Source organism: Martes martes (genome assembly GCF_963455335.1).
Source record: "Martes martes genome assembly, chromosome: 15".
Classification (NCBI taxonomy): Eukaryota; Metazoa; Chordata; class Mammalia; order Carnivora; family Mustelidae; genus Martes; species Martes martes.
In genome coordinates this window covers 32,612,491-32,627,860 of record NC_137903.1, presented here as the reverse complement: position 1 = coordinate 32,627,860, position 15,370 = coordinate 32,612,491, and the positions used below count along the sequence as shown (strand labels likewise).

The window sequence follows — 15,370 nt, the reverse complement described above, 5'->3', positions numbered from 1 at the left end:
GACCACCAGCAGGAAGTATTATCTTAGTGGGGTCCTTTTGGTCTTTTTCCTCCAAATTTCCCTGTTAAATTTCCGGCCAGGCTGCCATTTTGTTTCTTGCCCCAACAGTATCATGTAGAGACATTAGCCTTCCTGGATTGTTTCCCACTGTAATCTCTATTGTGTTCACCAGTGTCTTTGGCTGTAGATGTTTTCCAAGATCTGCTATAATGTCATTCTACTCGAGCAGGACAGCAGAGCTGCCGGTCACAATGCCTGCCTACCCACGTGAGCCACAGAGTGGGGCAGAGGTCAGAGAAGGAAGGGAGCAGCCGCTCTTTTTTAGTGAGACTTAACGGAGATTTCCTTTAATAAGCATTTCTTGACAGTATGCTCTTTGGCCAAATTACAGAAACTATAAATAGTTTTGGTTTTTCAAAATAATTTTGTCAAACATTATTTGTCTTTTGGAGAGGGAATCTACCACACCCCTGTCCTAGCCATTCTTGCCAGACCCACGTAAAGGAGTTTGAAATATACTTTGTTCAAAATTTCAGGAAGCATTATTTGACATAATTATTCTTGACTGCACTTAAAAAATATTTACAAACCTATAATAACTATTAAGAGGGAACCTAATTCTTAGTGGCAGTTTGAAGAGGAATTTATAATAACTAAAGCTGGACATGCCTTTAGAATTAGGACGGACAAGCTACACTTGGTTGCCTTCTGAAACAGGTGACCTCCTGGCTAGCGAGGAGAGAGCCAAGAGCTTCATTTCTCCTCCTCAGGGGTCCATTTCTGAATGCTTCAAATTCAGAAACTTTGTGACTGCAGCAAGGAAGCTGCAAACCTATTATCCTGCTCAAATAAATATCAAGAGGGAAATTTAGAGTCTTGATGTGAAAACACAAATAAGACACTATTTAGTTTTTTTCACATGACCCTCTGTGAACTTTGGTATTTACCAACGCTATTTCATTACACCAGCTTCCTGGCAGTGCCCTGAAATTCAAAAGTCATGCATGTCACCCCAAATGAAAGCAGGACTTGGAGAAACACCACCGCTGTTGGGCCATTTCTAAACATATGTGCTTGAGATAATCTACCATGCTGCTTTTAATTAATGCCATTCTAATCTTCTGGATTTCTACTGCTGGGGTGCAAGGTAAGTTGAAAACATGAGAGCAGATCTGAATATTTAGTTCCTCTCTCTTATGTGTGGATGTTGGGTGTGTGTGTGTGTGTGTGTGTGTGTGTAAATATGTTTTAAAATGAATAAATAGGGACACCTGGGTGGCTCAGTGGGTTAAAGCCTCTACCTTCGGCTCAGGTCATGATCTCAGGCTCCTGGGATCGAGCCCCGCATCGGGCTCTCTGCTCAGCGGGGAGCCTGCTTCCTCCTCTCTCTCTGCCTGCCTCTCTGCCTGCTTGTGATCTCTGCCTGTCAAATAAATAAATAAAATCTTTAAAAAAAATAAAATGAATAAATTGGTAAGAACATTTTGGATAAAGGCTTACGATTTATTTTATCAAAATTTTTTCTAATATGAAATTAAGAGAAAATAGAATGAAATTATTTTCTCTGTCCTCTAAGTTCCCAAGTGTGAAAGCCACCAAATACAACATTTGGAGAGGAATTACAGGATGAAAAAGCTACATATAATGAGGTCCAAAGGGTCCAGTACCAGGGTATTTCTGCATAAACTCTGCAATGCCACTGGCCAGGAAAAAGATCCTAAGAAAATCTGGAAATGTTTGCATTTTCATAGATTTGCTAATTTAAGTATTATTAAACCAGGAGCATCCTTTTTCAATCTAACTGTCATTTAACAAAGGGAAATCTCTTTTAATAAAACAGTACAGTGTATTCTAATTTTTGTGAATAATAAACCAGTGAGATGTCAGTAAGTTTTTTTGTTGTTGTTTGTTATTTGCTCTTTCTGAGCTCTTCAGTAAAGGTCAAAAGTTAAAAGAAATTGTCCATCCTTTGCTTATTAAAACTAGAAACCACGTCTTACAATATCTTAAAAACTGTCTCATCTTATTTCATGTTGAGATAAAAATCATCATATCCAAATAATGGCAAACAAAACCTCTAACAAGATACAGGACGGCTGATTAGACCACGGGTGGAAGTGGAGTTTCAGTCCTGCCTTTTATTGTTTGATTTCCAGAAGGGGTGTATTTTGCTATTTTGTTGCTTGCTGATTTTTACATCTAATGGACATTCTTTGGGGGAAGTTTCTCTTTAATCCTAACATAAGGGGAAAATAGGAACAATACAAATGCTTTTCTTTTAAGAGCCACCCTCATAAAAGTTATAAAACCTCCTTTCTATGGACTTGAAACTCAAGTCAGTAGTATCAAACTTTTGTTTGATACTACTTTTAGCATTGAGATAGACTCACAGGAGAGTAATTAGCTGATGGGGGTAAAAGTACAACAGGCATTGCTTCGTCTCAATTAGAAATACCAAATTCTCTGGTTAGACTGGACGACAGTCTCACTGAAGAACCGTATGGATGGGTCGATAGGTGTATCTGATTTTTTTCTTTAATCCGTGTAGCTGGTATAGATTGTTTTAAACATCTGTTAGCAATGACATTAAGAGAGGATTTCGAAATGGGTAAAAAGCAGAGGAAAGTAAGTGTAAAAGATGAGGATAATAGGTAGACTTTTTCCAACCCATGACCCAGAAAAAGATATTCAAACTTCACACTCATCTCCCAGAGAACCGTCAAGTGAAGATCCACCCAGAAGTTGTGTCGACGTTAAATGACCTCCAAGTCTGTGTTGCACTGAGGCTCAGAGGCCTGTGAGAAACTGGCCCCAGAGCAAAAGCAGCATGTTATAGAAAAACCCTGTGTGCTTGCCATGGTGAAATATTGATTGAGCACTGGATTAGGCTGTATCCTGCAGCAAGGAAGCTCAAAAAAAAAGGAAAGAAAAAGAAAACTATGTGCCCTACCATAGCTTCGAGTGTCCTTGGAGGAAAGCAAAATGTGTTAATAAGTAAACAGATTGCAAGACTGTGTGTGTGTCCATGTATGTATGTGTGATGTGTGTGTGTGTGTGTGTGTGTGTGTGTGTAGAAGGGTATGGCTCTATTTCATAGGAAATGTAGTCATGAGCTTTTATCAGAATGTAGAGATGGGAGTCATCATCTCTTCCTTTTGGAGGGGGTGACTGGCTAAAGGAGGTTTGCCAAGAGAGGTTAAGGTCGAAAGCTAGCCCATCGCTGTGCACACAATGAATATTTTTGCTAAATGTGGCAGAATGAGCATTGAAGGATAGGTAGAAGAGGGACGATCGGAGAATGGAAGGGATATTATTCTGGGTAGCAAAGTGAGGTAGAAATGGATGGAAATCAAATGCTGTAATTTGAGGGGAGGGCAAGGCATATCTGGAAAAAAGAATTATGGGAGGTGCGACTATCAATGTTATAAGGGTCTTTTTTTCCTGCACTTTCTCCAAAACTACCACGGGTGAAATTGTAAACAGATAAGTTAGCTCAGGTTTTGCAGGTTAAACGTCATGGGAATCACTTTTGTGCCACATGGAAAGTCACCTCTAGACAAATGCAAGAGAGAATTTCCCAAGGTAATTGATTGGTGAGCTGAATTTTTGGAAGTTGTTTTCCTTATTCACATAAGGAGAAAACAAAACTTCTTCATCCTCACGGCACCAGGAAAAACCAGACACCACAGAGACTGAATCAGAACAGAGAAAGGAAAGGCCCCAGGGAGCCCACACGATGCTGTCCCTACCTGGCAGCACCTAGTGTGGACCCAAGCCGGCCGCTGCCTGCTCCTCTCTGCCGCCGCTCATAGATCGTTGTGCGGGATTTTCTTCTCAAAGTTACTGCGGAAAAGATTTTTATTCCACGTGACTCCAAGCATAAATTTCATGTTCATTGACAATGGGCTTTTCAAATACTCTTGTACTCTTAATTTGAGATCGTTTTTTGTTCTTGATGATGAGTACACTGGAAGGCATGTATAGTAGAGGAAACTGAGCTGCGTGAAAGAAAAAAAAAATCAAAGATGTGATTAAAATATGACTCAATGATTCACTGATGTGGGTTAATTCTTCAGTTTTGTTTCATTTTTCCCAGCATCTTCCTACTGTAATTTCCCAAAAATAAACCACGGAATTATATATGGTGGAGAGCCGGAGGAACTTCCCCTGGTTACTATTGGGGAAATTTATTATTATTCTTGTGAATATAATTTTGCATCTCCTTCACGATCCTTTTGGACTCGCATCATCTGCACGGAGGAAGGATGGTCACCAACACCCAAGTGTCTTGGTGAGTAAATATCTTGCTCAGCAGATGTGGCTGAACCATTCGGTGGTTAGACGTGGCCCAGATGTCTCAGCAGACAGTCCCAGGGATCAGGACTAGCCAGCGAAGATGAGAAATGTAATCCTTTCTTGAGAGGCCTTTTCTGAAAACCAAATGAAGAAGAAATATGTGAAATTTCTTGTGTTACCTAGAAGTGCTTTACATATTTTAATTTTAAAAACCAAAGATTTATATATTTGACATTAATATGTATTTCCTAATATTTGTTTGGTATCAGCCTGGGCATATTTTTCCTTTAAAACAAATCTTTTTACATGCACATTCTATTTTGAAACTTACCATTCTTTTGAATATTGCAAAGATCGTGTGAGGGTAAATATTTTCACTTTCATATTTTCCGTAAAACACGTCTTTTGTTCTTACAGTGATATCTCTATTAATCCTTCAGTGAATGTGAAGAGCAGACTCAGGAGGGAATAGGTATATTAAGGAAAAAGCAGTGGGGGGAGGGTGCCTGGGGGGCTCAGTCTGTTAAGCACCTGATGCTTGATTTTGGCTCAGGTCATGATCTCAGGGTCATGAGATGGAGCCCCGTGCTGGGCTCTGTGCTCATGGAGGAGTCTGCTGGTCCCTCTCCCTCTGCCCCTCTCCTCCCCCGCCCCCTGCTCTGTCTCTCTCAGATAGATAAGTAAAATCTAAAAAAAAAAAGAAAAAAGAAGAAAAGCAATGGGAGGCAGAAAATACGTGCCAACAAAGGAGACAGTAATGGTCTTTCTCATTCTGCAAGCAACATTTATGAGAACTAAGAGAGAAATGGATATATTAAAATCTAATTTTGTACCTCAAAAAGTTTATAAAAGCAAAATATTTTTTGTAAAAACCATAAAACGGAATGAAATGTTAATTTACATTTCATACATGGAAGTAATATATCTATAGTAGCATGATCAGAATTCTTTTTTTTTTAAGATTTTTTTAATTTATTTATTTGACAGACAGAGATCACAAGTAGGCAGAGAGACAGGCAGAGAGAGGAGGAAGCAGGCTCCCTGCTGAGCAGAGAGCCCGACACGGGGCTCGATCCCAGAACCCTGGGATCATGACCCGAGCCGAAGGCAGAGGCTTTAACCCACTGAGCCACCTAGGCGCCCCATGATCAGAATTCTTTAGAAATTTTGTTTTCATACCTGATTTCAGTTTTGAAAGTTTGCCATTCTTCTTAAAGTATTGTAAAAAGGAAATTTAACTGTTGTTGTTGTTGTTTTTAAATCAGTTCCATCTTGTACATTAAACAATCTTTGGTCCTTAGGGCAGTGTTTCTTTCCTTCTGTGGAAAATGGTCATTCTGCATCTTCAGGAAAAACACACTTGGAAGGTGACAGAGTACAAATTGTCTGTGATGTTGGCTACAGCCTTCCTCATAATAGTGACACCATTTCATGTTTGAAAGACGGCTGGTCTTTTCCTCCCAAATGCAGTGCCACCAGTAAGTAAAATGCTGTCCTGTCACATCCTGACATGTGATGTGATTTTTAAAAAAATATATCTGTTGTTGGGGGCTATGTGTAGGTTTCATCACTGGCTTTTATGCTTATGCATTTGTTTTTCAGTTCCAGTTGAGTCTGGTAGATATACAAAAATCATACTTTGCCTGTCTACACAAATCCAGTGCATGCAATAAATAGAAATATTAGATAATACAAAGGCTTTGAAGGCAGTCCCTTTATGTTAAAGGAACACCCATTTATTGCTTACAGGAAAATTATCACGTTAGTTGGAAATAAACTTTATTTAAAACTGGAGGGTCAAACTGAAAAGAGACTTTTTAGGTGACCATAAGTCCAATCCTAGTTAAAATGTCTTATGACCAAGACAGTTTTATGTAGTTATTTTATGGGTGCATATTAAATTTACAGGCTTAATTCAATAAGCACTCAGTTTCTTTGTTTAAAATATTTTGTACCTGTGAGCGTTATGTTTATTTGTCTGTGGCTTAGAATTTGGAAAACTACTCCTTAAGAATCTGTACAATACGATGGCCTCTCCTAGACCTGTGTGAACACTTGGGATTCTTCATCTTTGCGACTCCCTGACAATCATTCTTAAGGCAGTTCGTGGAATTCCAGCCTAGGCTTGCAGAGTTTAGTACTCAACCAAAGACACAAGAACACTCTTAAGAAAACTTCTCTAGCTCTACCTCCTCCTAATACCCTCTCGTTACTCTGCCCTGTAAATTCTAGCCGTTCTAACCACCATGGTCTCCCATACTGTGATCCTCCTTGCTCTGCTCAATTCAGGAAGAACCCTGGACCCTCCTTGGCTTCCCCCTGCCCCCCTCCACCCCCCAAATACAGTCTGGAAATTACTCTCCTAGTAGAAAGCTGAAACAGTCATAGACTGTTATTTGGGGTTTGGGTGTCCCCCCCTTTTTTTTAATCATCACAGACTTGCACTGGGCAATTTCCAGTTTTTTAGAGATGTTCTGTACAGTCTTCTAACATTTTTTTCTGATAGAAATGTATGCTGATACCAGCTAATCTATCTTATCAGGAAATGAAGTCTTCTGATATGCTTTTTTTTTTTAAGATTTTATTTATTTATTTGACAGAGATCACAAGTAGGCAGAGAGGCAGGCAGAGAGAGGGGGGGAAGCAGGCTCCCCGCTGAACAGGGAGTCCAATGCGGGGCTCGATCCCAGGACCCTGGGACCATGACCTGAGCCGAAAGTAGAGGCTCTAACCCACTGAGCCACCCAGGCGCCCCGCTTCTGATATGCTTTTAAAAAAAAAATTATTCCAGAACTCATTATTTAAATTTAAACTTCTAGAAAATAGAGTCTTTTTAAAGCAACTTGAATTAAAATACTTAGTTCCCAGTTGGGCCACAATCTCTTTCAATTACAAGGGGCTTACACATGACCAATACTTGCAGAAGAATAATAAAAGAACACATTTAGTGGCTTCCTACCTGAAATGTCCTGTGGTTGAACAGGTCTCATGATTTATAAGGCTTTAGTTATGCTATAAATATTTCATTGTCATCTTCATCTCGAGAACCATTTCTCTTCATTTGGTGGGATAATGGCAGTTGTCAGACCACCAATTGTATTGTAGAGGCCTGACAACTCAGTTTGACTAGTGGTAACCCACACAAGCTGGCTCCTGTGTATATGTTGTGAGATGCTATTAGCCCTTGAAAAATTCTGTGTATCCAAGGTTGGGTGTTGGATGAAGAACACCACAGAAAGTCAATGACATTTCAGGGCAACTGGATTCTAGCATGGGTTCTGAGAAAAGTCACCTCTGTGACCACGAGTAAATGATCACCCATTTGAGCTAAGGTTACTGATCCACAACATGAGCATGTTAAACTTTCTAGGTAACGATGATTAAAACCCAACCATTTTTCTTTAAATCCCTAAATTGTTTCCACCTGTGGTGGAAGCTCTTATTTCCTGCCAACTGTGTTAGATCTATGGACAAATATTTAGTGAGAAATGACTTTTAACAAGAATTAGAGTATCAAGGGAAGAGATAAAGACTGGATAACAAAATCGCAGAGATTCCAAAAAATGAAAAAAACAGGAGGAATACAGGAAAAGAATAGAGAAAAATAAATATCTAGAACAAGAGTTCTAAATTTTTTCTGAAGCTTGCACATCTTTTGTTGCCCAAAATAAACTGCGGGAATACTGATAAAATCATTAATCACTTCATTAAACCAATCATGATATACACATACATTTGAATTTTGTGGCAATGTTAACGACATTGTAAATCACGCGTCTTAAAAAATGTATTGGCTTTTTTCTTAATGCTATGGTCCTAAAAAGAAAACCATCCATACTGTTCATATTTAAGCAGCTTCAAGTCTTTAGGAAAGTAATATGCAACTAAATTAAATTTTCAACTTTAGTAATTTTATCAGAAGGATGTTACCACTGACTGGTCCTTTTAGGTGATTTTTTTTTTAAATTTATTTATTTGTTAGAGAGAGAGAGAGCGAGCGAGCACAGGCAGACAGAGTGGTAGGCAGAGGCAGAGGGAGAAGCAGGCTCCCGGCCGAGCAAGGAGCCCGATGTGGGACTCAATCCCAGGACGCTGGGATCATGACCTGAGCCGAAGGCAGCTGCTTAACCAACTGAGCCACCCAGGCGTCCCCTTTTAGGTGATTTTAAAACGTGTACTTAACCTTTAAAAATTTGATCTATTTAAATAATGAAATAACGTGATAAACTACAGCTAATCACAAAAACAATGCTGACATTCACCAATATGAAAATGAGGTTTAAAGATTCCATAAATTTTACAATAGGCAAAATTATTCTGTGGTATTTGCAGAAAAGAGAGGGTTAGTGGCTAGAGACGTCATGAGGAACCTCAAACATGTGAGTGATCATTCTGTTGTTTTAACTGGATGGCAGTTATAGAGGTGTGTTTATTTTGTAAAAACTTACTGAACTTCTGATTTTTTTTAAAGATTTTATTTATTTATTTGACACAGAGAGAAATCACAAGTAGGCAGAGAGGCAGGTAGAGAGAGAGAGGGGAAGCAGGCGCCCTGCTGAGCAGAGCGCCTCATGCGGGACTCGATCCCAGGACCCTGAGATCATGACCTGAGCCAAAGGCAGAGGCTTAACCCACTGAGCCACCCAGGCACCCTGAACTTCTGAGTTTTACACTTATCTACATGCATGTTCTGCTTCAGCAAGTTCATTGCCACACATTATTAGGAGACAGTTCCTAGGATGTCTTCACATTTCTGCATAGTCCAGGCTTTCTGAACAAAGAGTGTTAGCAAACTTAGCTAGAAAATGATGAAATAGAAAACACACCTTGGACGTCAGAGCTAACGTATGCCTCCAGTGAGACTGAGAGCCATCTTTCTGGAGCTTTTGCTTACATTTCAGAGAAGCAAAAACCTTCCTCTCTCTCTCCCCACAAACATGTCTCTGCTCCAGAGCAAAGCTTTCCTTCCCTTTCTCTCTTGCGGGGAGAATGGACCAATGGGCCAGCTGCCCTGGAAACCTCCAAGTCTCTTACTTCAGAGGTTCCTTTCCCATGGTGCAAAGCCACTGCCCGAGCACGAGCACCTCAGGCTGTCACTGCGTCTGATTACATGGATTCTGACAGATTAGAGACTAGAGCTCAGAGAGCTGGCAAAATGGCTCTTTGCAAGTCATCACTTATTTCGTCTCTGATCTAGAGAACTAATGTTTCCTGTAAGGAGGATACATTTCCATGTGCGTGGACATACACACACACACACACACACACACACACACCAGGTACTTACTGTACACTATGACAACATATAGTATACTATGGATGGTAGGTATATACATAGACATATATATTTATGTATATATGTATATATATTTATGTATATGTATATATTTACAAGTATACTTAGACATATATATTTATGTAGTAGAATACTTAAGTATGTCTAAAAATAGTATCATTTATTTAGGAGTATCATTTATATATAAGGAAAATGTACATAAAATCAATTTTTACTAAATTATTAATAATAATATTTTCTAATGCACATAAAATCAATTTTTAGTAAATTATTCATAGTAATATTTCCCAAAAGATAATTTGTGCATTGGTACATAAAGATTAAAGGTTTTTGTCCACTTGTTGTGTGCTTGGGATAACATTAGGAATAAGACCCTGATTTTTAATATGCCTTCAAATCTTAAGATGTGTCAGTATTAGCACATGCCAGAAATAAAGGTAAGAGCATATGGTTTAACCTCAGTGATGAGTTGGACTATGAATGCCATGATGGATATAAAACAAAGATGGGAGCACCCCAGTGTCCATAGGATGGGGTGACGATGGCTCGTCCCATGTTGCCGACAGGCTATGGTAAGTACTGTTTCTTCTAGGAAACGAAAGCAATTCTGAATGTATTTCTTTTTAGTAGACTCTATTGAAAGATGTTTCCTAGTGAACAATCATCAAAATTTAAGGTGTCCCCAAATAGCTTTAAGAGACCAATATTAAATAATGATTTGATAACAGATCTTTGAAGAGCAACTTAGCTCATCCAAAATAATGTTGTTTATATGCCACACACATTGTAATATTTACAAACAAGGTGAATGCTGTTTTAAAGGTACCTTGAATTCATGCTGCCAAATAATTCAAAACTAAGCAAACTCACCAGTTATAGTTTGCTATGCCTGTTACAGGAAATTTAGATATTATGCTCCTGGATTTTCATCATTTTCCTTGTCATTTGATTATAAATTCACAATTTATGGTCAGAGACTTGGGGCACCTGGATGACTCAGTCAATAAAACGTCTGCCTTCAGCTCAGGTCATGATCTCAGGATCCTGGGATCGAGTCCCAAGTCGGGCTCCCTGTTCAGCAGGGCGTCTGCTTCTCCCTTTCCCTCTGTGCGTGTGCTCTCTCTTTCTCAAATAAATAAAACTTAGAAAGAAATTTGTAGTCAGAAACTTGTATTCTGTTTGTTTGTTTATTTTAGAGCAGATTGGGAATTCATGGCACAACTGAGGGGGAGGTATAGAGACGTATCCCTTGGCCCATACATGCAATATAGTCTGTCCCAATATCAACTTGACTGACCAGCCATATTTGTACAATTGACGAACAGTTTGACACATCATAGTCACCCAAAGTCTATAGTTTATATTACAGTCCATTCTTGGTGTTGCACAGTCTTTGACATAAATGCTGCACAGAATGCCTTCAAGTTATGCCAAATCATACCCTTCCTTAAATATGATTGAACATTTCCCCCCATATATATTAGTTTTCTCCCACTACTGTAACAAATTACCACAAACCTAATTACTTAAAACAGTGCAAACTTATTATCTTACAGTTCTGGAGGTCAAAAGTCCAAAAATCAAGATGTTGAATTACAGTTCCTTCTGGAGGTCCTAGGAAAGAATCTGTCTCTGCCTTTTACAGCTTCTCAAATCCCTTTGCGTTTCTTGACTCACCACCCTTCCTTACACCGCTTCAACCTCTGCTTCTGTTGTCACACGTCCTACTTTGATTCTGATACCTCTGCTCCCTTTTGTAAGAACCCTTCTGCTTACACTGGGTCCACTCCCATACAAATAATTCAAAATAACCTCTCCATCTCAAGGTCTTTAACTTAATTGTATCTACAAAGTCTGTTTTTCCAAGGAAGGTAACATATTTGCGTGTTTCATGGATTAGGATGTGGATATTTTGGGGAGGCCATTGTTCTATCTCTAATACCATGTAATAACCATACTTGAATAAATCAGTTGGAAAATCCTACATCAGCCAAGATTGATCTTTTTCTTTCTTTTTGTTTTTAAGATCAATTATTTTCAATAGCACTTTTGTTTTTTTGCAGTTGGATTAGAAAGGGAATATAAACAACAAATAAAGAATTGTCATGCAAAATTACTGGAATGAAATACAGAGATACAGGTGTGCAGCTCTTCCTAAAGCTGAGTGAGTCACATTCCAAGGGGATATGTAAAAACTGTTATTAAACTATTAAATTGGGATGCCTGGGTGGCTCAGTGGGTTAAGCCGCTGCCTTCGGCTCGGGTCATGATCCCAGAGTCCTGGGATCGAGTCCCGCGTCGGGCTCCTTGCTCAGCAGGGAGCCTGCTTCTCTCTCCGCCTTTGCCTGCCTCTCTGCCTGCTTGTGTGCTCTCTCTCTTTCTCTTTCTCTCTGACAAATAAATAAATAAAATCTTAAAAAAAATATTAAATTGCCAGTAACAATGCATAAAACTGGCTAGTTTAAATAATATTTCTGAGATTTAGTTAGAAATATTTCATCATATTTTTGTGATACATGCTTGATTTATTCAGAGTATTTGTCTTGCATGTCATTTATATTTTATTTTTTTAAAATAGATTTTATTTATTTATTTGAGAAGGAGAGAATGAGCAGGGGGGAGGGGCAGAGAGAGAGGAAGAAGCAGACTCCTCACTGAGCGGGGGAGCCCGATGTGGGGTTCCATCCCAGGACCTGAGATCATGACCTGAGCCGAAGGCAGATGCTTTATTGACTGAGCCACCAGGTGCCCCTGTCATTTATATTTTCACATGTGAATTTCAATATCGAATTTTATAAATGAACCACAAATAACAGATTAAATGAGAAAAATACACCTATATATTCATATAGGTATCCATTTTTACTTAAATCAGAAGGTATTCATACTGCGTTGGTTTTTAGAAAAATATTAGAGATGAGGTTGGGTGTAATGGAAAGATTCTGAACACTCAGAAGGCAGCTTAGCCATGTGTTTCTGAAAAAGTCCACATACTAAATACAGTTCCCCTTGTAAAGTTAAGAATTATTTGCTTTTGAACGTTCCCTCCTACTTAAAATGCACTAGACATCATTCTTGTTTGGGCCATTCCAGTTACTAACTTTTTAAACATACCTATCATTTAATTAAATATGTTGCATTTTAATTGTTATTACTTGAAAAACTGATTTTCACGTGATCTGTGAAAACTGTTCCTATGCTGTTTTATTTTTTTTTTATTTTTTTTTTTTTAAGATTTTTTATTTAATTTGACAGACAGAGATCACAGGTAGGCAGAGAGGCAGGCAGAGAGAGAGGAAGAGAAGCAGGCTCGCTGCTGAGCAGAGAGCCCGATGTGGGACTCGATCCCAGAATCCTGGGATCATGACCTGAGCTGCAGGCAGAGGCTTTAACCCACTGAGCCACCCAGGTGCCCTCCTATGCTGTTTTATAGACAAATAAAAGTTATTAAACTTATACGGTTAAATAAATAAATAAAATAATTTACTTTATAAGTGATTGCTCGGGACTTATTTATTACAATACCGAGGAGATTGTCATACAAAATTTTACCTTTCTGTTCAACCCTAATTTCTCTAAAGGGGCTTACACATATTTGTTGGGTGTAAGTAATTAGAGTTTTTTTTTTTTTTTTTTAAGGTGAGACTATAAGTGCTCCTGTGAATGAAGCCGCCTGCTACTTAATAGCATATATTAAATTTAATATTACAATGATTATTTCACACATACTTACTTATTTTTATTTCATTTTAGATATAGAATGTCTTCTTCCAGTTTTAAAACCAAATATAGATGTTTATCCAAAAAAAGCAATATACAAAGCTGGAGAGGTCTTGGAATTTTCCTGTGAAGGAGGACTTAGAAGAGTTGGACCAGATTCAAGTCAATGCTATCACTTTGGATGGTCACCTAATTTTCCAACATGCAAAGGTCAACATTTATTTTAGAACTGATGAATCAACTTATATCAATTTATATTAATGTCTATGTATTTTATTGGTCTTATATATATAATCAGACAAACTGTAAAAACATGGTAATGATATTTTAACTGAGAAGGAGAAGAGGAGCTGGGCCATCAATTAGTTATGTTCCCTTTAACAAGGGAGTAATTCTACCTCTGTTTTGAAATATGTAATGGAGTTTTACAGATCAAAATATAGGTGCCAGAATGGGGAAGTGTTAGGAATTTTTCCCCAAGGTCAATAAAAAAATTATGCTTTAAAAAATACTGCATAGGCCTTCTTATATTTTATTAAGTAATCAAGAAGTAATCAAATAAACATATGAATTATTCAGTATAAACCAGTGATTTGTTACTTGCTTCAGATGACCTTACTTTTAAAAAATATTTGATAAAATTATTTTATATATATTTATAGATATTAATTAATAAAAACATATGCAATAAATATACTTTATATTTATATTATACCATATATTTGATAAGTACTTACTTCTGTATGATATCCAGATTATCAAACTACTTTAAAATCCTTAGGGTACAATTAATATCCTGGTTATAATAACCTGTAAAATATTGGGGCTTGGGGCAATCAGTATATTTACATATAGAAAAAATATAAGATGGCATTAAGAATTATTGTTAATTTAAAGAAATGCAATAAGGTGTTTCGTATATGCAGGTCAACATCCTATTTCTTAGATAGGCATTCTGAAAAATTTAGAAGTAAAATCTTATTATGTCTATCATTTACCTTAAATTATTTTGGGGGGCACCTGGGTGGCTCAGTTGGGGTAAGTGTCTGTCTTCCATTCAGGTCATGATCCCAGTGGGATCAAGCATAGTGTCAGGCTCCTCATTCAATAGGGAGTCTGTTTCTCCCTCTGCCCCTCCTCCTACTTGTGCCCCCACTCGTTTTGTGCACTCTCTCTCTCAAATAAATAAGTAAAATCTTAAATAAATAAATAAATAACTTCGCAAAAAATTAAGTAATTTGGGCAAAATGTAACATTCATATATATATCTAGGTGATCAGTATATGTATCCATTTTTCTTTAATTTGTTCAGAATTGTTTATAATAAAAAGCCAACATTTGAATACTCAGGACACTATGTACCCTGTAAAAAGAAAACCTGAAAAAAAAAATAGAATGTAGCATAAATATAATTTAGTTCTAGGTCAACCAGAACAGTAATTTTACATTTTGTCAGAGTCCTAAGATTCTTTAAGCATTACTTAAATAGTTTCTTTATGATAGGGCAAGTACAGTCATGTGGTCAACCTCCTCAGGTCCTCAATGGTAAAATAAAGGGGATGAGGAAAGCAGTATATGAACACGGCGACACGGTGGAATATGAATGCCCTCCCTACTTTCTACTGACGGGGCCCGAGAAAATACAGTGCATCGATGGAGAATGGACAAATTTGCCCACTTGCGTTGGTAAATAGATGCTAATGTTTAAGCAGAATGGTTTAAACTTCGCACTTATATATAAATACATACATAAAAAGATTTAAAATATTTTATTTATTTCTTTAATTTTATTTTTTCAGTTTTCCAAGATTCATTGTTTAGGCACCACACCCAGTGCTCCATGCAATACGTGCCCTCCTTAATACCCACTGCCAGGCTCACCCATCCTGCCACCCTCCTCCCTTCCAAAACCCTCAGTTTGTTTCTCAGAGTCCACAGTCTCTCATGGTTTGTCCCCCCACCCCAATTTCCCCCAATTCATTTTCCTTTCCTTCTCCTAATGTCCTCCATGTTATTCCTTATGCTCCACAAGTAAGTGAAACCATATGATAACTGACT

At 38.0% G+C, this 15,370-nt stretch overlaps 1 protein-coding gene across 2 annotated transcripts in view; it reads left to right on the top strand.

The window, feature by feature from the left end:
* The first annotated feature begins 986 nt into the window (after nucleotides 1-986).
* CFHR5 (complement factor H related 5) overlaps nucleotides 987-15,370 on the top strand; it is a 29,002-nt gene continuing 14,618 nt past the window's right edge. The window contains exons 1-5 of one of the 2 annotated variants that reach the window (XM_080824573.1): nucleotides 987-1,147; nucleotides 4,097-4,291; nucleotides 5,598-5,774; nucleotides 13,346-13,522; nucleotides 14,816-14,998. In XM_080824573.1, the coding sequence (XP_080680699.1) occupies nucleotides 1,090-1,147; nucleotides 4,097-4,291; nucleotides 5,598-5,774; nucleotides 13,346-13,522; nucleotides 14,816-14,998 (790 nt within the window). In that variant the 5' untranslated portion in view covers nucleotides 987-1,089. The remainder of the gene's footprint in view (nucleotides 1,148-4,096; nucleotides 4,292-5,597; nucleotides 5,775-13,345; nucleotides 13,523-14,815; nucleotides 14,999-15,370) is intronic. The other variant, XM_080824574.1, reaches the window with a different exon arrangement.